The 25,724-nt window shown below is 46.3% G+C and overlaps 1 protein-coding gene across 3 annotated transcripts in view; it reads left to right on the forward strand.

The window, feature by feature from the left end:
- Positions 1-24,911, forward strand: part of RESF1 (retroelement silencing factor 1) — a 62,742-nt gene extending 37,831 nt beyond the window's left edge. For 2 of the 3 annotated variants that reach the window (XM_048829659.2, XM_048829666.2), the window contains exons 3-7: positions 3,269-3,355; positions 15,336-15,415; positions 16,155-21,983; positions 22,755-22,829; positions 23,470-24,911. In XM_048829659.2, coding sequence (XP_048685616.2) covers positions 16,202-21,983; positions 22,755-22,829; positions 23,470-23,627 — 6,015 coding nt within the window. In that variant the 5' untranslated portion in view covers positions 3,269-3,355; positions 15,336-15,415; positions 16,155-16,201 and the 3' untranslated portion in view covers positions 23,628-24,911. The remainder of the gene's footprint in view (positions 1-3,268; positions 3,356-15,335; positions 15,416-16,154; positions 21,984-22,754; positions 22,830-23,469) is intronic. The other variant, XM_075122688.1, reaches the window with a different exon arrangement.
- Positions 24,912-25,724: the final 813 nt, after the last annotated feature.

Consider the following 25,724-nt stretch of genomic DNA (forward strand, 5'->3'; position numbering starts at 1 on the left):
TTTTCACGCAGGTATTCATCTTATCCACGGATTGTTCCTGAGGTTCATAGTTGGTCCACCACATTTTCAATACAAGGTCTTGCCATTTGGACTCACTGCTGCTCCCAGGATCTTCACCAAGGATTTTCTCCATTGTGGTACCCTACCTCAGGCATTATGTGGTGCTTGTATTCCCCTGTCTAGATGACTAGCTCCTAGCGGCGTGATCCAGGGAGGAAGATCAGCTTTCAACCTCCATGTTGCACGGACTCCTTTCGTCCCTCAGAGTCTGCATCAACATAGAAAAATCAACAATGAATCCCCACGCAATCCCAAGACTTTATAGAGGGATTCATCAACACAAACTTACCTTCCGAGGGACAGGTTCCAGACTCTACAGGAAATCATAGTCCAAGTAGTCAACAGTCCTTCTGCCCCAGCCAGGACTTGCCTTATGCCTCCTTGGCAACCTGGCCTCATGCACATATGCCTCTGCCTTCAGATATGGCTCCTGAGAGTTTACTCACCCATGTAGCACACCGTGGACCTTATGCTGACAGTTGCCCCCATGGTACTCTCTTTTGTGCAGTGGTGAATGGATCCCCGGCGGATTTGCCTGGGAGTCCCCTTTCTCCTCTCCTCCCTGGACAGGACAGTCATCACTGACACATCCCACATAGTATGGGGAGCACACATGGGAGACCACATGACACTGGACATATGGATTCCTTAGGAATCGAGGAGGCATATCAACATCCTGGAACTCCAGGTGGTAAGGAGGGCATGCCAAGCATATCTCTCATCCATCCAGTCCCATCATGTTCTTAGTATGTTGGACAATACCACTACTGTTTCATTACATCCACAAACGGGGGCACAAAATCCATCACTCTGTGTATAGAGGCAGTCAACCTCTGGAAATGGTGCATTGCCTACTGGATCCTGTTCTCTGCAGCTTGTCTTCTGGACACTCAGAATGTGATCACAGACTCACTCAGCAAATGGTTTGTGATCAACCATGAGTGGGAACTCTCAACACCGTGGTTCACGACATCTTCGACCAATGGGGAACTCCGGCCATGGACCTCTTCGCCTCCCCATCAACAACAGATGCAGCACATACTGCTCTGCGGGGGTATTGATTGCCATTCTTAGAATGATGCTCTCATACTCTGCTGGTTAGACAGATCAACTATGTCTTCCCTCCTCTTCGCCTTCTGCCATGAGTACTCCACAAGATCAGATGGGACAGACGACAGTCATCCTTATCACCCTCTGCTGGCCCAGACATTTCCTTTTTCCCAACCTCCTCCTCATGTCCACTCGTCCCCCAGTTCCCATCCCCATTTTCCCTGAGCTACTGACACAGCACAATGGCAGAATCAGACATCCCGATCCTCAGATGCTTTACCTCAGAGTGTGGTATGTGGATGGGCATCTTCTCTAGAACAGGCGTGTTCATCAAAAGTGTGCAACATCCTATTGAGCAGCAGGAAAGCCATTCTCTTACTATTTTCTTCCAGAAACTGCATGCAACTACAGAGGAATGTCTATCCAGTCCCACGACATCCAGCAAACTCTGGCATTCTACTTGCAGAGAATGAAACCAATTAGGAAGTCGTCTAGACTATTTGTTGCAATAGCAGAGATACTCTGGGCAAACCATCTCCACGAAGAGAATCTCGAAGTGGATTTTGATTTGCATTAAACTCTTCTACCAGTTGTCAGGCCTACCTCTCCTGACTGTTGCAGGCTCACTCCACAAGAGCTCAGGCTTCAACCATGGCCTCCCTTCAGGATGTGCTTCTTGTAGACATATGTAGAGTAACCAGGCGGAGTTCTTTGCACATCTTTGCTGCCCATTGCACCTTAGTGCAGGACTCTGCAGTCAGTGCTTCCTTCATCATGGCAGTTCTCCACATGACCACTTCATCCTCAATCTTGCACCTTCCTCCAACTTAGGTACTGCTTGTTAATTACCCTCAGTGGAATACAATAGGGACCATCACTCGAAGAAGAAGCAGAGGATTCTTACCTGTAAGTGGAGGTTCTTCAAGATGTGTGGTTCTTATCTGTATTCCACTTCCTGACCACCTTTCCCTCTGCTGCAGATTGGTCAATTCACAGTGGAGAAGGAACTAAAGGTGTGGTCTATCCGCTCCCCCTTTATTGCCTCTGATGGAAGCATGAGGTGAGCCAGGGCATGTGCGTAGACCAGTGGACACTACTTTCAAATTCTCTGACTTCTGATGCATGATGTGCATGGATAACTCTCAGTGGAATTCAGATATGGGCCAGATATCTTGAAGAACCTTCAGTTACAGGTAAGTAACCTCCTCTTTTCCTTTTTAAGTCTTTTATATTGTGCCTATGACAGTTTAATAATGTGTTGATGGGCTGTGAAAGTAGTAGGGAGTGAATGTAGTTACTTTCAGTTTTTGTGGCTGCTTGGGAACAAAGTAGGACAGAAAGAACTAGAAGGAGGAGAGACTAATGTGCCTCTAAAAATTATGGAACAGACATCAGATGTTTGCTTTGTTAGTAAATATTAATCTTATGATTCTTTTGTATATTAAACTCTCTTGATTCCTTGGCCCAAAATCCCGGAATCTTGTATGTGATTTTAGATAAATGGATGCCTGTAATCAAGTTGGACTGTACTTAATGATCTAATCTGTTTTTTCCCCTCACCTTGCTAATTTAGTTCAGATGTCCAGGAACGGACCCCTGGCAACTAATAGATGTGTGTTGTAATGGACAGGATTGTGTAATAAGGGATGCTTATAAATGCACACTGTTATTAATAAGTTACTAGTAATTAACAACATGGAGAGGGAACATTTGTTATAACAAATGTGTACTAGAATCAGTATAATAGCAAACCACTGAGTAATGCATTGATTAATGTCCATTCATTAAGAGTTAATTGTGGCCACTGATGGTCCTGGTAGTGCTAAATTAGTTACAAATGTTGTTTGGCTTATTGATTCAAAATAAAATTCAAAGCATGAGAGGATTTTGTTTGACCTACTGCTATATAAAGGGATGAATTTTGGGGAGTTGGTCAGAAGTGAAGTGAGCCACCAAACTTCTGCAGTCAGAGACTGGTATATATGTTTTTTCCTTTCTGTATAGTGCTGTATTACGTATTGATTTTGTCTACATGTAACAGCATTCAATCCTTAAAATTAGTACTCAAGTATATAGTTCAGCTATTTTAAAATATTCAGAAATCAAAGGCCAACTTCAGGAAGACCCTCAAATACATTTCTACTTTCAATTTTACCAGGTACTGCGAGTGGATGACCCTTAGGAATTGAAATATAAATTGGATTCCCTTTGCCTGTCACTAAATAACACAGTTACTTCAAATCAGGTAAGAGAGTGAAGGTCAGTCCCTACAATGCAACTGACATGTCACAAATGTAATTGCTGCGTGGTTGGTAGGTTTTTTTGTTTGTTTGTTTTTTGGCACTTCAGTTTGAACTTGCTTACAATTGTACCAATGCACACAAAGGGAATATAGGATAAATATTTTATAATATTTGTAAGTCCCACTTTCAGAAATGGCCTGTGCAGCTGGGCACCTAAATCCCATGGATTTTTAATGAGACTTAGACCAGATCTGCACTACAGATTTTTGCCAGCATACCTAGGTCTGTGTGTGTGTGCAGGGGATGACATGTAATTTGTGACAGAAATAGTTGTGCCAGCAGAATCTCCTTGTGTGGGTGCAATTATACCAGCAATAGTGTAGCTGCACCCATGCTTTGAGCACATTGGCAGTATAGCTATATCATCAAAGCCTTCCAAGTGTAGACCTAGCTTAGGCACGTAGGAACCTGTGATTTTTGAAAATGGCACTTAAGCTCATGAGTCACTTGCGCAAAATTTTCAAAAGTGACTATGCTTCCCTCTTTTGACTGTATTGATGCTATAATACTAATAAGGAAAAAGTACTAAATGTTTGTTTTTGACACTACAGTAAGAAGATATGACTTTGAACAAACACAGGGACTAAATGAGAGTTTGAAGGTGCTGTCTGATGCAATCAGTTTTCACAGTAGAATGGCATGCACAATAGTTCTTGGATGGATTTAAGATAGTGTGACAAAGTTCCTCCTCTACCTTGGTGGGTCCTGCAATGATTGGCGGATTTGCTCACCTCAGAGTTTCACGGCAGCCCTCAGTTTGGCCACTTTCGTGGCTCAAATCTGCTGTTCGCTCAGTTAGCCTCATCACTAACTGACCACTCACTGGCCAGCATGGGGAAAAGGAAGAACAATAATCCCTGCAGTCTCTGCTGATCCACCTAGTGGATTGGGAAACAGGCCAGAGACCTTCCCCTCTGGTGGAACCCACAGTCCAGGTCAACTTCTCCGGTATCAAGTATGGAGTTGGGGGTATGGAGGGAACCCAGGCCCGCCCTCTACTCCGGGTTCCAGCCCAAGGCCCTGTGGATTGCAGCTGTCTACAGTGGCTCCTGTAATAGCTGTGTGACAGCTACAACTCCCTGGGCTACTTCCCCATGGCCTCCTCCCAACACCTTTTTTATCCTCACCACAGGACCTTCCTCCTGATGCCAGATAGTGTTTGTACTCCTCAGATTTCCAGCAGCACGCCCTCTCACACTCAGCTCCTTGCGCCTCTTGCTCCCAGCTCCTCGCACGCACACCGCAAACTGAAGTGAGCTCCTTTTTAAACCCAGGTGCTCTGATTAGCCTGCCTGTCTTAATTGATTCTGGCAGCTTCTTGATTGGCTGCAGGTGTTCTAATCAACCTGTCTTAATTGTTTCCAGAAAGTTCCTGATTGTTCTGGAACCTTCCCTGTTGGGAAACGGAACGTCTTTTGCTTGCTCCTCAGCTATCTGCTTTCTGTTCTTTCCTAAAGCCCCCTGGCCCGGATTTTTCTTACTTTTTGCACCTGCCTTAGTCCCCCCCCAACCGGGCCAGACGCTTTTTTGTTGGTTTTTTTTCATTTTTGTGGGTTTTTTTCTGTCTACGTCCTTCGCCAGCACCCCCCCCCCCCCGACACGCCTGCTTTCGGGCGCAGCTACTTGCCTCAGCTGAGCCCCCGGAGGAGGGGGGGGAAGATTGCCGATTTGCTGTCCGGAGGGGGGAGTGGAAACCCCCAGACCCAGCCGTTTTGCCAGCAGCTCGGACTTTACAACATTCTTAACATGCCGAAAGCCTTGGAACACAGCCAACACAGCCGGAGAAGGAGATTTCAGCAGACAGAAGAAATAATTCAAGAGAGCTATAAATCATCGTGAAGAGGGCCGTAAGATTGAGTAATTTTCTGAATTATACTCTCGTGGGGGGGAGTTTGACTGTGATTATTTGTGTTCATGGCAGCACAGGGGGTGTGCGTGGAGACCCCCACCCCCGATCCATCGGTGCCCCTACCCCCCCATCGTTATTACAACTGTTACGGCCCCCCCGCCGTCTGTCCCTGCTGGCAACCTGCCATCTCCCTTCGGATCCAGCTGTCCGCTTTGAACTTTGCCTTCCGGACCGGACATAACAGCCGACCAACCGAGACTCTTTGGACAAACGTGTGTGGGTCTGCACCCCCCCCCCCCGGATTGCTTATCCCACAACTTGCCCCTATTACTGGACCCCGATTTTGTTCCCCCCCCTCCTCCCAGTCCCCCCCCCTCGGCATTTTTCCCCTTCCTGCCCGCAGCCTAGCGGAAGGAGGGGCTACTCCGTTTTCTCCCCTCCCCCCTCCTCCTTCTGGTGTCTCCCTGTCTCTCCCTGCTCACAATGGCGGGGAACGAGAGGGGTGAGATTGCTTCAACAAAATTAGTTGTCCCTTCCTCACCACCACCCCTGCCCGACCCCCAAGGTCCCCCGCCTACCACTATTGTTAAGATACTTGCCACCCCCCCTGCTGGGGCACCGGTAGCAGGAGGCACCAGGGTGATTGCTGCTGCTGCTGCACCCACCGCCCACCCAGATTCTAGGAAACCCCCCCCAGTTCGCCGGAAGGGCCAGGGCGGGTGGAAAGGAAAGGGCCCCGCTAAAACCACTGAGCCCTCCATGGCAGGGGCTGCCCCCACCGCTGCGGCCTCGTCATCAACCGTGGCGCCCCTCCCTGCGTTTCCCTCCACCAGCTCTGCGATTGTCCCTCCCCCGGCCCCCAGGACGTATGCCTGGGCGGCAGCGGGCTCCCCCCTGCCTGCCGCCTCGTCATCTCACCCTCCCCGCCTCCGCCACCATCACCAGCGGCCGAGGCCCTTTCCCCGCCTTGACCAGGAAGCACGGCGTCCGTTGCCTCCTGGTGCCCGCCTCGCCCCACGTGGAGACATACGTGCAGGCGTTGGCGAAGGTGGTAGGACCCACGGCTATTGTGGCGGCCTCCAAGATGTATGGGAAGGTTGTTTTCTTCTTAGCCTCGGAGGATGCCGCCCAGGAGGCGGTAGAGAGGGGCCTGACGGTGGGGGGGGGTGTTTGTCCCCCTAGAACCGTTAGAAGACCCGGGCGTTCGCCTCGTCCTTACCTCCGTTCCTCCCTTCTTACCCAATGCTGCCCTGTTACCCGCTCTTTCCACCCTGGGGAAACTTGTCTCTGTCATCAGCCCTCTCCCGTTGGGCTGCAAGGACCCCACCCTCCGTCACATTTTTTCGTTCCGCCGGCAAGTGCAGCTTCTACCACCGGCAGGAGCGCGTGACGAAGAGGCACTTGAGGGGTCCTTTCTAGTCCCCTACCAGGGAGCCCGCTATCGAGTCTTTTATTCTACCGGAGAGGCCCGGTGCTACCTCTGCCGTTCAGCGGGGCATGTCCGCAGAGACTGCCCTTTGGCCCGGGGGGGAGGGGCACCCGAAACCCCCGAGACCCGGCAGGACATCGGCCCCGTCGCTGCCGACGCCCCTGGCTGCCCGGCACCTGAAACCAATCCTCCTCCTACTCGACCCATCGCTGCTCCCGTCCGGGCCCAAGAGATACCTTCCCTACAACGCCCGGGCGAGCAAGGGAGTTCCACCCTTGCTAGTACCAACCCAACAGAGCCCATGGAGGAGGGTGTGGCAAGGATATTATCGGGTATAGGAGAGGGCCCTCCCCAAGGAGAAGCCCCCGCCCCTCATGTTGCCCCACCGCTACCTCCCCGAACCCCTAAACCATCGCCTCCGCCCCCCGACACGACCCCTGCTAACCAGCCCCCAGATGACGCTATGGAGGGCTGGACCCTAGTCCAGGGGAAGCGAGGCAAGCGGAAGGCTCGAGCTCCGCTGCATCCACCCGACGCGGAAGCCCCCCGGAAGACCAGGAAAGGAGGCACTGCTATCAAGCCTCCCACCACGGCCGCGAGCGAGACCCATCCGCTGGTGTCGGGAGGGGAAGACGGACTGGCATTGGAGGGCAGAATCCCCCCTCCACGGGAGACCCTCCCCTCCGAGACTTCTGAGGACGCCCCTTCTGCCTGGACGCTACCTGAACCCCCCGCAGACCCCGAGGCGACAGTTGAGGCGGGCCCTAGAGGAGAGGCCCCCGGGGTGGCAGGAGTTGGCCTCTCCCCTGTGTATGCGGAGATTGAGGCCCTAGATTTGATCCCGGTCACCCAGGGAGGGGATGATTTGCTGCCGGCTGGCCTTGAGCTGGGCAGCCTTACCCCAGCCTCCCTTTCCCCATGCTCCCTCCCCCTAATTGTCTTCCCGGGTGAGCACCCTGCAGAAAGTGGTCCACCACCTGATGCCATGGCCGCTAAGACCACTATGGAGCCAGCACCTAGCATTATTGGGAGCCCCCTCCCTTACCCTTTAACCCTTGACTCTGCTCAGGAGGCACTTTCCTTTAGCTGTTTGCCTCCTGCACCCCAGAGCCTTACCCCTGCCCCTGCCCCCACCCCTGCCCCTGCCCAAGGTCCCTCCTCCTGCAATGTTAATGCCGCCCCTGGGGTTATTTCCTTTCCGCCTTTTGCAGATTCGCCCCAGGGAGCAGTCTTTGCACTTTCTAGCCGCGACCCATTAGGAGTGGCAATTTTTCCCCTGCCATCCCCCTCTACCCCAAGGTGTGAAATGAATTTAATAACCCCAGCCTGTCAGACGCCCCGTCGGTGGTCCGCACCCTGTCTACCTGCCTTAGCGGACCATGAGGCTGTATTAAGAGGCCCATCAGGGAATACCTCGGGAATTGTAACCCCACCCCCCCATGAGCTGTGGCATGCGCTACGGAAGTTCCTAGAGCACACCTGTGGCGCCCGCGATAGGGCACAGCTGGCTCTTCGGCTATGGGGGGATTTTGATCAAATCCTCCAGGCCACAAGGGCCCTTCTAAAGGAAGGCAGGGGGCAAGGAAAGCGCGGTGCTGCGGCCTACGAGCGAGCCCGCAGCTTCCGACGCGATCTACTCACCCACGGGATGGGTCATGGGTTGCTGTGCAACCCGCTGGGGGCCCTGAACCCCCCCCGCCAATACGAGGCCCCCACCCCCCCAGCCCTCCGCATGACGCCTCTTATTATTGCGACCCTGAATACCAGGGGCCGTAGGATGGCTCTCCGCAGGTCCCAGGTGCTCTCTTACCTTCGGGAAGGGAGGTACTCTGTAGTTTTCCTGCAGGAGACCCATACGGACCCGGCCGCCGAGGACAGGTGGCGGCTGGAGTGGGGGGACGGGGTATACTTTAGCCACTTCGCGACCTGGCAGGCTGGAGTGGCAACCCTGTTCTCCCCCAACCTACGGCCTGAGGTGCTAGGGGTCAATGAGGCCGTGCCGGGCCACGTGCTGCACCTTCGAGTCCGTATGGAGGGGCTCGTGGTTAATCTTGTTAACATCTATGCCCCGCAAATGAGCTCCAGGCGGCCACAATTTTATCAGCAGGTGTCCGACTTTCTCGGCACCCTGGATTCGCACGAGTGCCTGGTCCTGGGAGGGGACTTTAACACCACCCTCAAGGAACGGGATCGCTCAGGGGCCGAACCGAGTCCGGCCGCTGCGAATATTCTCCAAGGGATAGTTGACCATCACTCCCTAGTGGACGTCTGGCGTGATCATCACCCAGATGACACCTCCACGTTCACCTTTGTCCGGGTGGAGGCCCATCGGTCACACCACTCTCGGTTGGACCGTATTTACTTACCCCGTTTCCACCTTTCACAAGCCCACTCCTCCGCCATTCGGCCGGCCCCATTCTCCGATCATCATTTAGTCACTGTAACGGTCTCCCTCCGTGCAGAGAGACCGGGGCCAGCCTGTTGGCACTTTAATAACAGCCTGTTGGAGGACGAGAGCTTTGTGATGTCCTTCCGGGAGTTTTGGCTGGCCTGGCGAGAGCAGTGGCATGCCTTTCCCTCGGTGCGGCGATGGTGGGATCTCGGGAAGGTGCGCGCCAAGCTCTTCTGCCGTGACTACACTCGGGGCACCAGCCGACGGCGAAATGCGGCGATAGAGCAGTTGGAACGGGAGGTCTTAGAGATGGAGAGGCGCCTGGCCGCCGATCCCGAGGACCTGTCCCTCTGCGGAGCGTGCCGGGAGAAGCGGGAGGAGCTCCGGGCCCTTGAGGACCACCGGGCCCGAGGTGCCTTTGTTCGGTCCCGCATCCGCCTCCTTCGGGAGATGGACCACGGCTCCCGCTTCTTCTATGCCCTGGAGAAAATGAGGGGGGCCAAGAAACACGTCACCTGCCTTCTTGCGGAAGACGGTACCCCCCTCACGGATCCGGAGGAGATGTGTGGGAGGGCCCGTGACTTCTACACAAGCCTTTTCTCCCCGGACCCGACCGATCCTGACGCTTGCGAGGTGCTCTGGGAGGAACTCCCCACGGTCAGCGTGGGCGACCGAGACCGACTAGAGCTGCCTCTCACCCTGGCCGAGTTCTCGGAAGCCCTCCGTCGCATGCCCACCAATAAATCTCCGGGCATGGACGGGCTGACCGTGAAGTTTTACCGCGCGTTCTGGGACATTCTCGGCCCAGACCTAGTCACCGTCTGGGCTGAGTCCTTGCAGAGCAGGGTCCTCCCTCTGTCATGCGGGCGAGCGGTGCTCGGTTTGCTGCCGAAGAAGGGGGACCTCCGCGATCTACGAAACTGGCGTCCCGTCTTACTCCTTAGCACGGATTACAAAATTGTAGCGAAAGCAATCTCGCTGCGGCTAGGGTCCGTGATGGCGGACGTGGTCCACCCAGACCAGACCTATACTGTCCCGGGTCGCAGCATTTTCGACAACTTCTTTCTAGTCCGAGACCTTTTGGAACTCGGGCAGAGAGATGGGCTATCGTTCGCCCTCCTGTCTCTTGATCAGGAGAAGGCGTTCGATAGAGTAGACCATGGGTACCTCCTGAGCACTCTGCAGGCGTTTGGATTTGGACCTCAGTTTGTGAGTTTTCTCCGGGTCCTGTATGCCTCCGCGGAGTGTTTGGTTAGGCTCAACTGGACCCTGACTGAACCGGTCAGCTTCGGGCGAGGAGTGCGGCAGGGGTGCCCCCTCTCGGGCCAGTTGTACACTCTGGCGATCGAGCCTTTCCTCTGTCTCCTCCGCAGGAGGATGACAGGGTTGGTGCTGCGGGAGCCGGAGCTGCGGCTGGTCCTGTCGGCATACGCCGATGACATACTCCTCGTGGTCCAGGACCCAGGTGACTTGGCGCGAGTGGAGGCATGCCAAGCCATCTATTCGGCAGCCTCCTCCGCCCGAGTCAACTGGGTCAAGAGCTCTGGCTTGGCGGTGGGGGACTGGCGGCAGGTGAGCTCCCTCCCACCCGCACTTCAGACCATCCGGTGGAGTGCGGGTCCACTGCTCTATCTCGGCGTTTACCTTTCCGCCACGCATCCTTCCCCGCCGGAGAACTGGCAAAATTTAGAGGGCGGGGTGATAGAGCGGATCCGGAGATGGACGAGGCTACTCCGATGTCTCTCCCTCCGAGGGAGAGCACTGGTGCTTAACCAACTAATCCTGTCCACGCTCTGGTACCGGCTCAACACCCTGGCCCCGGCCCCGGGTTTCCTGACCCACCTCCGGAGATTGATTCTAGAGTTCTTCTGGTCAGGAATGCACTGGGCCCCTGTTGGAGTTCTTCATCTACCCCTGAAGGAAGGAGGGCAGGGCCTGAAGTGTCTGTACACTCAGGTCCGCGTTTTCCGCCTCCAGGCCCTGCAGAGGCTCTTTTATAGTGCACGTAGTTCGGTGTGGAGCATACTGGCGCACGCCTTCCTGCGCCATTTCCAAGGGCTTCGATATGACTGACAGCTCTTTTATCTTTCACCGAGGGGTTTTCCGCGAGACCTCTCTGGGCTGCCGGTCTTCTACCAGGACCTCCTCCGGACCTGGAAACTGTTTCTAACAACCAGGTCCGTGGCGGCCACCGTGGGAGCAGATCTCCTCACGGAGCCCCTGCTACACAACCCCCAGCTCTGTGTGCAGGTGGCGGAGTCCCGCTCAGTGCGCCAGAGGTTGGTCCTGGCGGAAGTCACGAGGGTCGGAGACCTCCTGGACTACGACCGGAGAGACTGGCTGGATCCCCTGACGCTCGCTCGGCGCATGGGGCTCTCCAGCCTCCGTACCCCCCGGCGCGTACTTCAGGAGGTGAAGGCCGCCTTGACCCCCGCTGCTCGGGCTTATGTTAGCCGAGCCTTGTGCGAGGGCGCACCCCGCCCATCCCTTACCCCAGGCCCGCCGGACCTTTCCATCGGGCCCCCACCCCGTAGATCCCAACAAACCCCCCACCCTTTCACTGCAAGCCGGCTGCACGAACTGCAGCCGGTTAGCTTTCAAATTGCTTCACGGAAATACTTATATACACTTACGCTTCACACCCTTCACGCCCACACCCTGGTGTCCCGCCCCGATACAAAGTGGCGGGATCTCCTGCCACCTTTGGAGGGTGAGCAACCTCGGTGGGCCATCCTGTATTCCACCTTGGTCCCAAGGCCCGTCGGGGACATCAGTTGGCGGCTCCTTCACGGAGCTGTGAGCACGGGCGTGTTTTTGACACGGTTTACCCCCATTCCGGATACTTGTCCTTTCTGTAATGTGAGGGAAACCCTGGCGCACGTGTATTTAGAGTGTGCCAGATTACAGCCCCTTTTCCGGCTCCTCACAAATATTCTATTACGCTTCTGGCTTCATTTTTCCCCCCACCTTTTTATCTATACACTTCCCATCCGTGGCCCCACAAAGTCGCGGGATCTTCTGGTCAACCTCCTCCTAGCTTTGGCTAAAACAGCCATTTATAAAACCAGAGAGAGGAGGTTGGCCCATGAAACGTCCTGCGATTGTGGGGCCGTTTTCCGATCCTCAGTACATTCACGTATCCGGGCGGAGTTCCTCTGGGCGGCGTCCACCGACTCCCTTGAAGCATTCGAGGAGCGGTGGGCGCTGTCTGGGGTTCTCTGCTCGGTGACCCCGTCCGGTTCCCTCCGTCTGACCCTTTGATTGAGGGGAAGAGCGAGAGACGCCAGCCCCAGCCGTTGCCGCTGGGGATACCATCATTCCTGTCATCTAGGAGGGGTCCTATAATACATGGATGTCTACCCCCCCCTCCCTAAACCGCCCACCCCGCAGCCGTGCCCATCTTACTGGGCACTCTCGGGAGAGGGAGGATCGGTGACACTGGGCGCGGCACTAGGTAACTCGAGGGGGTGGAAGACCACGAGTGTCGAGGAAGCCCCCCCACTCTAGGCCACCAGGTAACTCAGGAGGGTGGAAGACCACGAGTGTCGAGGAAGCCCCCCCGCTCTGGGCCCAGGCTAGCCTGAACACTTCTCCCTCCTGAAAGCTGCTGTGTTATACCTTCTGATTGCGTTGTTTTGTTGCATAGTTGTTTTGTTTCCTTTGGTAATTTTGTAAGCGTTACCAATAAACTTTCTTCTGTTTCAAAAAAAAAACAAAAAAAAACCTTCCCTGTTACCTTACCCATGGAAAAGAGACCTACTTAACCTGGGGCTAATATATCTGCCTTCTATCACTCTCCTGTAGCCATCTGGCCTGACCCTGTCACAATAGACAATTCTTTTTACACTAGATGTTGAATTATGAATTGGCAGTGATCAGTTTATTCATTCCAACTGACCTTTTCTTATAAGTGCTCTCCTCCCTCCAAAAAAGAGGAATTCCATTGTCACAGGGTTGCCCTGGCCCTTTAAGAGGGAAGACGCCAGTGCATTTTTGTAGCTGCCTCCTGATTAGACTTAAAGAGGGCAGATGGGCCCTAGAGGGGAGGGGAGACCTAGTGAGTCAAGGCTGACTGAGAGTATGTCTACACAGCAACTAGACACCCCTTTTGGCCTGTGTCAGCTGACTGGCTTATTGGGCTCAGGCTGCATTGCTGTGTAGACTTCTGGACTCGGGCTGGAGCTCAAACTCTGGGACCCTCCCACCGCACAGGGTCCCAGAGGTCAGGCTGGAGCTTAAGCCTAGAAGTCAACAACAACAGTGAAACAGCCTGAGTCCCGTGAGCCCAAGTCGGCTGGCACAGGCCAGCTGCAGGTGTCTAATTCCTGATTAGACATTCACTGAGAGCATAGGCTGGCAGGTGTGAGAGCTGCCTGGGAGAAAGTCTCCAGAGAATGGAAAGGTCTTCCCAGGAATAGGGAAGAACTGGCTAGGAGACCAGTGGAGGGGCTAGCTTATTGACCTTCCTGAGCAAGAGAGGCCGAATGGGGCTGAATCGTTGGGGCTGTGTTCCTTTTTATGGCTGGGCCAAGGGTAAACTATGGCAGTATCACTTGCCATCCTGCGCCCTCCCAGAGGAGGGTGTGCCAGGAGGGGTTGCTTTGACACATTTGTTTTCCCTGATGAACTGAGAAATTAACCTTCACAATTGGTAGGTTATGTCTTGACTCTGTGTGAATTCCTATTTGTCTTAAAATTAAAAATGAGAGGGGTTCTGTAGAGGCAAAAATATCTCAAACTTCTGGTCACTTTTAAAGAGTGGTGGAGGAAGGAAAAAGTCTAAAATTTAATTTATTAGATTCATTCAGTGGAGATGATTGCCTGATTCTGCATTCACTGAAGTCAATGGGAGTTTTACCAATGACTTTAATGAGTATACAGACGGGTCAATTAAATACTAATTTGGTAAGTTATTAAGATTTTAAATAGTAATATCAGAATGGCTTGTCTGCTCCAATAGATTTAAAATAAGATATCAAAAGATGATAGGTCTGCTGGAAAACTGTCTTCCTTTAATTTTTTTTAAGTTCATCTCTATAGCTTTTTGTGAGAGGCCTCTTAAAGTAAGCAATTAAACTAATTGTATTCATCTAGCCGGGGATTTACCTAGTTATAACTTTTCTGCCTGTTCCAAGCTCGCTGGGCTTCCCTTCCTCCTTATGGCTCTAAATGGCCAGCAAGTGGTCCACTTTAGCAGGTTTTGGTGGTGATGGGGCGGTGGAGTGGGCAGGATGAGTATGCAGCTATAGGAGGGAGTAGTGGAGAAAGAAGGCCCGGGAATTATTTCACTCCTCTTACTGATTTATGGAGGCTTTTCAGGATATTTGTAAACCCCTCCATGCAGTGCTTTTTAGGAGTTTAATTGAAGCAGTTGCCCCCTTAAACTCGTCTGGAACTGAAGGAACTTTAAAGGCTTGTTGGGGTACAAACAACCTCACCATCTGGGAGTCACTTTGGGATTGGCAGATCTGAAACAGCCAAAAAAGATACCAGCCCCAGATGGGCTCTTGAATGACTGTCCTGTTCTAGTTTAGAAAGGGAAATAAGCTGTCTTGGGCTTGCATGGAAGAGGAGGGATTGATTGGCACCCCTAAAGAACATTCTGAGATTCACAGAATGGGATTATGGGAGCTCCTCAGTGACCTTCCTAAAGGCTTGTTACAAAGGATTGAGGGAAGGAGGAAACCATGAACTGTGGAAGGTTTCCCAGAGAGTTGATGCTCTGGGGAAGCTCCTTTATTGTGTGCTTTCTAACATCTGCACGAAATTGGCTCCTCTCCTGCAAACCTCAGAAAGTCAGGAAAATAATGCTTTCTCCTAAATAAGAACGTAAGTGCCCTTTGTTTGGAGACTAGTATAATTTGCTTCATTTTAAAAAAAAAATAAAAAATGTAGACAAAATTTTAAGGTTGAGAGTACAGTTTACAAACAGCCTTAATTCTACCCCATAGTCATTTGAGAGATTCATACTACCGTTTTAATTCATAAATTTCTTCTTACTAGTACCAACGACTATAGTTTGCTCTTACCTCATTTGTTAGGAATTTTTTGAGTACAATCTCTGTAGCTGCTTAGTTTTTATTAGTTTGTATAGTCTATCAATTGTCTTGCAACTTGCTATATTAATTGGTATTTTAGTCTTTAAAATTATTTAGTCATCTTTCTTGAAATGTATACAAATGCTTGAGCAGTCCAGTAGTTATTTAATTCAGATCTTGAAAGCAAATATGTTTTTTTTTCTCTGATTTTCAGGAAACTTTATGGCGTGATATTGGGTATCTGAAATATCTATATGAAACAGAAATTTTGGACACCAAAGCCCTTTATCAAATGTAAATTTTACAAATTACTGTTTTCTCTTGATGTCATATATGTGCTTGACTGCATTCCTTCTGGCTATTGAATAAGTTAATGTTGACAAACAATATTAAGAAAGGAAGAGGTGTATTTATACTTTGTAGTTAAGAGTGTCAAACTGATGATACTGAATTTTACAACTTTGCATACAGAAATTAGTGGCTGCCCCTAACTGCAAGGAGGGTGAAATTACATCTCCAATAGAACTGGAGAAAAATAGGACACACATTTGAGGGGAAATCTTTTAACTACAAATGATTTTCTTTTCCATTTTTTTTCATATTTGGAAGTCTGCTTCTCTGTATATCACGGACTTTTCAAAGGGAAGCCTTGTTTTTATAAAATGTCTTATGTTTTATTAGTCCTTGAGTTGACATTATGCTTTGTAAGTGTTTGAGTTCAACTGTTTTTACTTGTTGCTTATTTTAGCCTATTATTGCATACATTTCCCTGTTTAAGCAAAAAGAGTGAAAATAAATATAAAAATCCAAATTCATATGCTGTGACCATTTTTCATAACATATTTATATTCTGGGAAAGAACTTTAACATACTTTTTAGCATTTGGGATTTTTGATGTCAGTATTATGTCTCATAAGTGAAGTTTTATCTAGCAACTTCATTTCATTCAAACAGTTCTGTTAGTGGATGTTTGAAAGTTAGAATAAAAACATTTATTGGCATAAATATAATTAATATTTTGACTTCTTTTTAGAATTCTGAATTTAAACTCAACAGAAATAAAAGCAACACCAAGACAGGATGGACTGGAATGTAAGACCACCCCAAAACGCTGCTAATCAGAATAACTTGCAGTGTCAAAATAGTTTGCAAAGTCAAGGAATTCATTTTTCTCACATGTTTTCTAATGCATGTGCTTTCCCTCAGACAAGCACGTACTCTACTCAGAATGCTTGTACTTATCCTGGAAGTAACCAGACAGTATTTCTGCAGTCTAACAACATGAACATGGTTACAAATCGATTGCCTTTTCAAAATACTGAGGGATACAAAACATTGCAGCAAGCATTTCCAAAAGAATCTGTCGCTGGTGGAGTTTTTGTTACCTCACAACGTTCATTTGAGAGGCATCCACCTTCACGTGTACAAATCAGGCAGCATGTCCCTAAACAGGCTACACATGTGCCAGTAGAGACTACTCTAAATCTTTGGCCAAACTCTGTGTCCAACATGCATGTTTTTTCCCAATCAAGAATAGCTCCTGCATCAACACAAACAAACCCTGCAAACAATATACAGAGTATACCTCAGAAGCCACAGAATCAGTATGTGACCACAAATGCCTATCCTATACAGCCTCAAATAGCACAACCTGATTTTACAAGAACTGTGATGTTTTATAAAGGTAACCAAGCATGCAATACTTCTTCACAGGAACAGCCAGTAGAATGGGTACTACAATATAACTTGAATGGGCCTGCATCTTCTCAACAATGTACTACAGTACCTATTAATCAGTCATCAAATGAGTGTGTAAATTCTCAACAGAACTCTTTGGCTTTTGCTTTGCCTACACAACATCTCCAGCAACAAGTACACTGTTCAAGCACTACATTTCAGGATACACATTCATCAAGTCCAAACACTGCAATAGGTGTACAATCGCAACAGTATGCATCGGCACAAATTGGCTCTGAAGATCATAATGGAAATCCTCCACACTATCCTTCTAGTTATGATTGTAGAGCTACAGCACAATCTTTGACAGGTCTTCAACAGGTAGTTCCAGGTATATCTAATGAACATATCCAAAACCAGCAGAAACCTATGTCAGATCAAAGTAATGTTTCTTACATTAAAGATGTACAACAGCACTGGCAGAAACTAGAGTCTAGAGAAACCAGTCAGGGAACTGGAAATGTATATAATTTAAGTGGAAATATGACAGCAAATCAGTCTTTTAATGAGCCCGCTAAGCCTTCAACATACATTTTAGAAAGGTATTTTAACAGCATGCAAGAAGTTGTGACAGTTCCTTCTGAGCCACCGAATAAAATAGCTTCAGTACAAGAAAGCCCAATGAGTGGTTCAACAGATTTGCCCGATAATTCTAAAACTATTTCATCAACAGATGGTAGATTGAAAGTAACAAAAGAGAGTCTGGCTGTGGAAGCTCAGAAACTGTTGGACATTAAAAAAAAATATGCAATACTTGAAAGGGTTTTTTTAATAAAACAAAAACTCTTGGCATCTTCAGAACATAATAAAATGACTTGTGACCTTCCTCCACATAATCAAAACACTAACCTTAAACTTTTTCCACATGTGGCCAGTCAGACTGAAACATTTTCACACTCTGGTACAGTGGGAATGAAGAGTCAACAACTGCCATTTCGTCAGTCTTCACTTGAAGAAAGAAACGACAAAAACGTTACCAACGCTGGCAGTGAAGGATTAGGTAAGACTCAGAATAGTCGTTGGGTTAACCAAGGAAATTCTGCTTCAAGCTCTGTTTTGATTACCTATCAGGATAAACTCCCAGTTCATTTAAATAATCTTGAGAAAAATTCAGTATTAGGCCCAAAGAATGCACCAGCTGCAGATCCTACTCAAGAGACCATGAAATGCACTGAAAACACTTCGGGTTTTACCAAACTTAGTAGCTCTGACAGAGTCCTACCAAAAAATATATCGGTTAGCACTGGGGAAGCTTCGCTTCTCCACTCTGTTCTAAGCAGCGCGAGTATTTTGCAAGAAAAAAAGTCTGATGCTCTTGCTAATAAAATGCCTAGCCTCCTTCAGAATGAAAAAATAACTTCAAATTTAACACTCTCAGGAGGAAGTTCACTGGCCAGCAAAAGAGAAGCAAAAGGTGCTGTAGAGACCGTGCAGTGTTCCATATCTGCATGTCCTAAATTGGATCAGCACTCTAAAGGCATTTGTTCTCAGCCAACAGAGAACACCAAAACTTTGAACAATGAGAAGATACTCAGTACTTCTCACATAAATCCTCTTGCTTCAGAAACAGCTGAACTAGGTGTAACTAATGGTTTACCTGAGAATACACCACCACCAGTTGTTACTGGAAACTCATTTTCTAAAATTAACAGCTGTACTACTTCTATGGAAGAGATAGCAGCATGTCTTGCTTTGTGGAGAAAGTGTCCTTCAGAATCTCTGGATGTTCAGTATAGTCAGTCAAATAAAAGCATAGAGTCAAATCTGATTTCATCATCTTATGTAGGATTTCATGATCAGAGTACGTGTCGTATCTTGGAAAACAACCAAACTGCAGTAGCTAAAGATGACCTAAATAAAGTTACAATAAGTACAAATGAAACAACTCTGTCTTCCACAACTCCTTCTGCTGGGCAAAAACATGATACGCTGGGTTCCAACTTGATCAAGGGTTCTGAACCGCAAGTTGCTGTAGTTTCTCCTTTGATACTTTCTAAAGAGAGAACTTCAAGTGAACATCAAGAAAAAAGTTCAACATTTTCTGCTGAAATAATTTATCCAGTGATTGAAGGAGGTAGTGTGTGTAGTCTACAAGAAGATAAACAAAAAGATGTTTCTGTAGTGGCAAATACCAATAAAGAGATAGTGGAAGCTACTTACTTACTATCAGACAAATGTATTCCAATACAGAAAGTGGATTCAGATATGCAGTACACCAAATCAGCTAATGGAAACAAAATAGTAAAAGATGCTGTAAATTCAAACTGCTCGTATGATGTAAACAAAAGGAAAGCTGATCAGTTTGCACAAGAAGTGAAAAAAGCTAATATGCAGCTCAGTTTACAAAACCAAACTTCTCTGCCCAAAACAAGCACAAATGGTTCTAGTCTAGTGTCTCAAGAAGATTTAACAAAGAATAAAGATTGTGAGGACTTTGTAGAACCCAGGGGGGGCACTACCACGATTGTATCAGAGGATGACATGTTACAGATTTCCAGTGTATGTTCACTTGTTGAAAGTGATGCATCTTATAATTCACAAATAGCCAGTATGTTCAGTTCTGTCCCTTTGATGCATTTAACGAAAAATGGTGCCTTGTTAGAAGAAAATACCTCTAATACAAAGCATAAAGAACAACAATTGGACACTTGTAACGGAGAATCTGAAATGCAAACCAATGTGTTTGAGGGGGAGAGTCTTCTGCCATTGCAAAAAAACCTGTCTAAATCTGTTTCCACAACAAAGTCATTAGGAGTACCAAGTTTAGAGATGTTTTCATGTGATACAAAGCAGTGTAATAAAAGGATTTTGGATGATGTAAATGTAAGCAGTTTGGAGGAAGAAAAAAATGAAGACACTTCTAAAACTATTCGTAGCTCGGAACAAAAAATGGTACAAAATATAGTTTCCAGGAATGGAGAGAACATTGTTGATGTTAACCAGGAGTTGATCAGAAACAAACAAGACCTGTCATTTAATGTAATAGGTGAAACAGATGTCTATTCTACCGCAAAGGAAGAAAATACACAAGAACATATATCCAGTGAAGGTGAAAATACAGTGGATGATGGGATTAGTGGTAATAGAGCAGTACCTGTAACCTTTCTAAATGATCAGCTGACTGAACTTTTAAAAGAGTTTCCTTATGGGATTGAAGGTGCAGATGTACTGATGAAAGAGCTAACTAAAAATGAAGATTCTGTGATTGAGCCAACAGAGAATCAAGTTGAAAAAGGAACTCAAGCTAATAGCAAAAGCTGTGATCCTACAGACCCAATAGACCAAATAAAAATCACAATACTAAATTCGGAGCAAATGAAAGAACTGTTCCCTGAACATAGTCACCAATCCTGTAACAAAGTCATGGTGGAAAACACTGAAAATCAACAACTGGAAATCAGTTCATCAGAAAGAGAGACTTTAGAAAGCCATATCCAGCCAGATCGGAATCTAGGCATGGAGAGGGAAAAGAATACACAGGAAATCAGAACCCCAAAACAAGAGAAAAAATTTACATATTGTTGTTTAATGGGTTGGTTAGCTGCAGTTTATGCAGTGCCAGGGTGCTCATGCAAATCTCGAGAGGATGTTACTTCAGAGAAACAGGATGGTGAGAATCAGTGTTTAGAATCTGAAAACACTGGCTTTAAAGGGAGACGGGAAATGACAAGTAGAACCGGTCGCATAACAAAGACTAACTGTATAGTGGAAAACAACCTGCAGCTTCCTGTCAAATTACATGATACAAGCAAAAATCTTCCCACAGTAGACAAAGATAGAAAATATGCCCCAAACTCTACAACAAACAAAGATATTAAGCTAAAAGTAAGTAACGAATCTGCTAAAGCACACCAAGAAATAATCAGATCTTTTCATCCTTCTGAGGAAAGAGAAATTGATAAATTCAAAAGAATAAATGGCCAGTGGAGGGGAGAGTTGCAACTCCATGTATTAACTCCCTCTTCAGGGAAAGAGGTTTGGACTACTGAAACAGATTCTCAGAAATGCACAAGGGAGGAATTTGCTTCAGGAAAGGTCCATCACACAAATGTAGAACACTCTATAATATCAACTAAAAAAAAAGAAAAAGTTTGTAAGATGGAATCTTTTGAAAAAGATCAAACAGAAGGCTTGGCCATGAAATCCAAGACACATGTCCACAATTCAAAAATTTCAGAGACCATTGAGGTCAAACAAACTAAAATATATGAAGAACATAAATATAAAAAGCTTGAACAGAGTGCAGGTGAAGCACACAGAGTTAAGAGACATAATTACACATTTAGCAAGAACATACAAATTAAAGAGAAGACAAAATTGTCAACAGAAATAAAACATAAGTCGGATAATCATGGAGCCACAAGAAAATCCCCAAATGCAAGCTCAAGAAAGTATGAATATTCTCAGCATAAATCTATAAATGTCCTACCTTCACAGGAACGTTTATACAGACGAAAACGGAAAGAAAATATGATTGGGAAGAGAGACTCAAAAAAACCAAAATTGGAAAGTGAAAGAATCAAATATGAAACAAACACTTTTGAACATGCGGGATATAATAAACAAACGACTGATGTGGCATACTTTGAGAAGTCTGCGACATCGAAAGAAGAAAATGTCTGGAAATATAAAAACTTCTTAGCAAATCATAATTATATCCCCAAACCACAAGACAAAAAAGGGCGCCCCTCTAAAAAGTCTAAAACCTACTTTTCTGGCAGAGAGAAAGACCTGGATGTTCAGAACAGAGAGAAACATTCTGAAAAAAATCCACAGTATTTAAATAGAAAAACTAGTAGACTGAAAATTTTTCTTCAAAGAGAACAACAAAAAACCTATCTGAATAGAGTTGCGTTTATACGTACTGCCCAAGAAAGCATTTGTCTGACAAAACTAGACACATCACCTGCCAAACCTGTATGGCATATAAAATCGTTGAATAAAGTTCCAGAGCCCCACCAGGACTGGAAAACTGATAGCTCACCTTCAGAAGAGGATAAATTACACAGACCACAAATGCTTGAGTTTAAATTGTGTCCAGAGATACTGTTCAGAAATACAGCCACTGATGGAGAGAGTTTGGATATTGCACACTCCTCTGAAAGAGACACATCCCTTGTGGCAGGTGCAGTATAAATTAAAGTTTTCTCCTTTTCTGTGAATCCATATAAACAATAACATGGGGTCTTGCGAATGAAATGAGGCAAAAATTAGGTTGAATGTTGTGATGCAAAGCCAAGAGCAGTTTGTTGCTGGTATTGGGCTTAAAACCACATACCCTCGGTATTTTTTTTGACGGTGGGGAAAGAGAATTAATATAATTTTAGGATTTATTGTTCTCCTGTGAAGTTAAGTAAAACAGTAGAAATTCCAATCTTTTAGATTTCATATTATACAAAACTATAAATCAGGGTGGCCGAACTTACTGTCCCTCTGAGCCGCATACAATAATCTTCAAAAGTTCTAGAGCCAGGTGCGCCAGCTGGGGCTCAGAGTTTCAGCCCCACTCTTGCTGAAGCCCTGACAGATGCATCTCGCAGGGCTGAAGTCCTGAGACACCCCCCCTCCCCAGGGAAAAGCCCCTCACCCAATCACCCTGCTGCAGGGCACAAGCACTGAGCTCTCCCGCCTCCCAGTCTGGTAAGTGAAGAATGGAGTGGGGATTTGGGGGGATCTGCAAGCTGCACTCTAACTGTAAAAGAGCCACATGTGGCTCGCGAGCTGCGCCCACCCCTGCTATAAATAGCCAATAAGCTATATAGAACAATTTAAGACTAAACACTTACTGGCTGTCCTGTTATGCCTGGCTGTGTGCTTATAACGTGAGAGGTAAGAATTAGTGGTGATTGTACGATTTATCCCTCCCTTCAACTTTTTATCTTTTTTTAATTTTCAGGTGTCAAAAGCAAAAAGGAAGATTGGTTAAATTACATCCCAATGAAGCAAAGAAAAACTGAAGGAACAGCTCAAGGTGAAATGACTTGATTATTCATTTTGGAATAAATATCAAATACTGTTTGCTTGGCTTCAAAAACTGTTAATGTACGCTAAGACATTTTAGCAAAATATTATCGCTGGTGCTACCACTAGTTCAGCTGCACTAATGGGAGCCTGAATGCAGATGTGGCTCTGGTGCTTTCTGGAGATCTACTGTCCTAATAAAGTGGTAATGGCTTGTGAAGCTTCATCTACATTTCAGCTCCAGCTGGATGCAGCTGAACCCACGGTAGCATTGGTGGGAATATTTTGGTATAATTCCACAGTGTAGACAAGGCCTAAACCTTTTCGTCCACACTTCTTCTTGCAGTTACAATTCAGTATTAAAAATGGTTGTGGGGAAAGGAATTAAATGCTAGATTGTTTAGTAAATCAGGTTATGTAATTGTTGTTTTCACAGTGGATGGTCTTAAATACCACACAGGTAAAATGCTCATAAATATTTGCGTTTGTATGTCACTTTATTTTAAAAGGTAAAACGTAGCTTGCTGAAATTTATAAGTAAGTGATGAATGTTCAGTATTCAGGTTTCAGAGTAGCATCCGTGTTAGTCTGTATCCGCAAAAAGAACAGCAGTGACTTTCAGTGTAACTGACTTCATATCTGTCTTTCAGTTGATGATAATATTCCACTTGATGCGGCAATGGAAATCCTGGAAGGAAATGAGGCTCTTCATGTTCCAGTCAAAGACTCGAAAGCGATGTTTCAGACCTACAGGAAAATGTATCTGGCAAAAAGAAGCAGAAGCCTAGATGATAGCTGTTCAAAATAGGTCGTCTTTAGTCATAAACCAACAAAAATGCATTTGTGCGAACTAAATTTGTGTGTTGCTGATTTTCACTATACATTTGTTTTTTGTTAAGCAAATAAGATCTTATGCTGAAAATGTTGGTGTTAAAAATGTTATCCCTTTTCAAATATATTTGATATTTTTTTCTTTTTCAAACTACAGGCTTTAATTGAAGCTAGCAAAATCTCAAGAGCATTTAAACCATCGAGATTGTTGTTTTATCAATAGATCAACTGCTTTACTTTCTGGTTCTGGAAAATCTCCTCTCCTCAGAGACTTTCCATTGCTGGCAATGGAAATAATATGACCAGTGCAAAGGGATCAATGGTAGATTCCTAAGCATTACATAATATCTTCTATTTATGCTGTTCTAATTAGTTCTGTTTTTAACAAGGCTTTCTTATTTGAGGCCGGGTAGGGGGGAAGGGTGAGATGTTAGTATTTTTTTACATACTTAGTGTACAATGTAACAAAGTAACTGAACCTGAGCATACTGATCAAGGGATACCATGAAGTATTTATGCTGCTACTCAGTTTTACTAAACTGAACTTTATAAAACTTGTTAGAAAATATAAGGGCTTGTCTACACTACAGTTTAAGTCAATGTAACTTACATCACTCAGGGGTGTGAAAAAGCCACCCCCTAAGTGACGCAAGTTACAGCGACCTAAGCACTGTCCAGGCTAGTGCTGTATTGGCGGGAGATGCACTCCTAGCAACATATCTTCCACCTCTTACTGAGGTGGAGTAATTATGCTGACGGGAGAGCACTCTCCTGTCACCGTAGCGCATATTCACCAGAGTGTAGCGCAGTAGTGTAGATTAGCCCTTAATCACTAATTCCTTATCTTAACTTTGTACTGCAAGTTGATGACCAGCTGATGCTTTTCATCCTTAATTTAGGGTAATTTTCTTCTACTTTCTTTATATTTGAAAGAAAAGGAGCAGTAGTTAAATTCTAGGAAGTTTGAATTCATGTTGTCTAAGCTATTACAGTCACTGGTTAAAGTGAATAAAATGGATTTCTATGTTTCTAAGCTACATTAGCTAATGTTTAAAACTACACACACACTGATGGATTATATTCATTGTTGTTTTTTGTTCCTTTTGCTTACAATGTTCAGAATTTTGAATTTAATTGTATTTTTTCAGAATTTTTGGCATTTGATTTTTTACATGTTTAAACCTTTATACTGAAAATATAGCCAGTGTGGATAATTAACTGAACCTTTTTCATATATTAAATAAACTTATTTTGAGCATTACGTTTTGGTATTTCCCCGCCAGGTTATTTTTCTCATTTACTGATTGCTGTTAATTGTAGCTGTTTGAATTTTTTTAACGAGCTGAACGGATACTGAAGGAGACCAAAAATTGTATGAAAATTTATTTCTTAAAATTGCTCAAAAAGACTATTTTAAAGGCAACGCAAAATTAAGTACCAGAGAATGCCCTTAGTTAGTGTTCAACTCTGATTTCCTTAAAGGTTGCATAGATGTAACTGAGGGTGGGATTTGGTCCTGAGCTTCTGCATCTGAACAACAGATTGGTGCTTATAGACATTCAGGATCATCTTTCTTGTTTGGCATTTTTTTCTCTTTCTTTGCCTGGGGAAGAAGCCCATAGATGAGTTGGTCATGAATTGGCACCAACACTCAGAAGACCTGCCCATGGTTGTGTTGGACTTTGGATGTGAACAATCTACGAGTTATCCAATAGACCAATCCCACTACCATTTAAAACCTGTGTTCTCTTCTTTCAAAATATAAAAGGGGCTTTGCAAGTGTTTGAATTTGAAGGGTAGAGGGCAGGAGAGAGTGTACTATCCTAATAACATGTTAAGTTCTCCATATTAAGATGCACAACCTCTGGTGGCTTACAGGAAGTGTTGTCCCTGGACGATTTTTAATACTATTGGGAATTATTGGTGTGTTCGCTTTTTTTTTTAACCTTGAAGCTTACCGTCACCTTTCTGACCCCCACCCCATGAAGAAAAAGTTTGTCTCTAGTCTCACATGTATTAGTTACCAAATTGCTAATGGTACCCATTTCATGTCCAGAACTTCATTGGGTAGATT

This window comes from Caretta caretta, chromosome 1 (assembly GCF_965140235.1).
Source record: "Caretta caretta isolate rCarCar2 chromosome 1, rCarCar1.hap1, whole genome shotgun sequence".
In the NCBI taxonomy this organism is placed as follows: Eukaryota; Metazoa; Chordata; order Testudines; family Cheloniidae; genus Caretta; species Caretta caretta.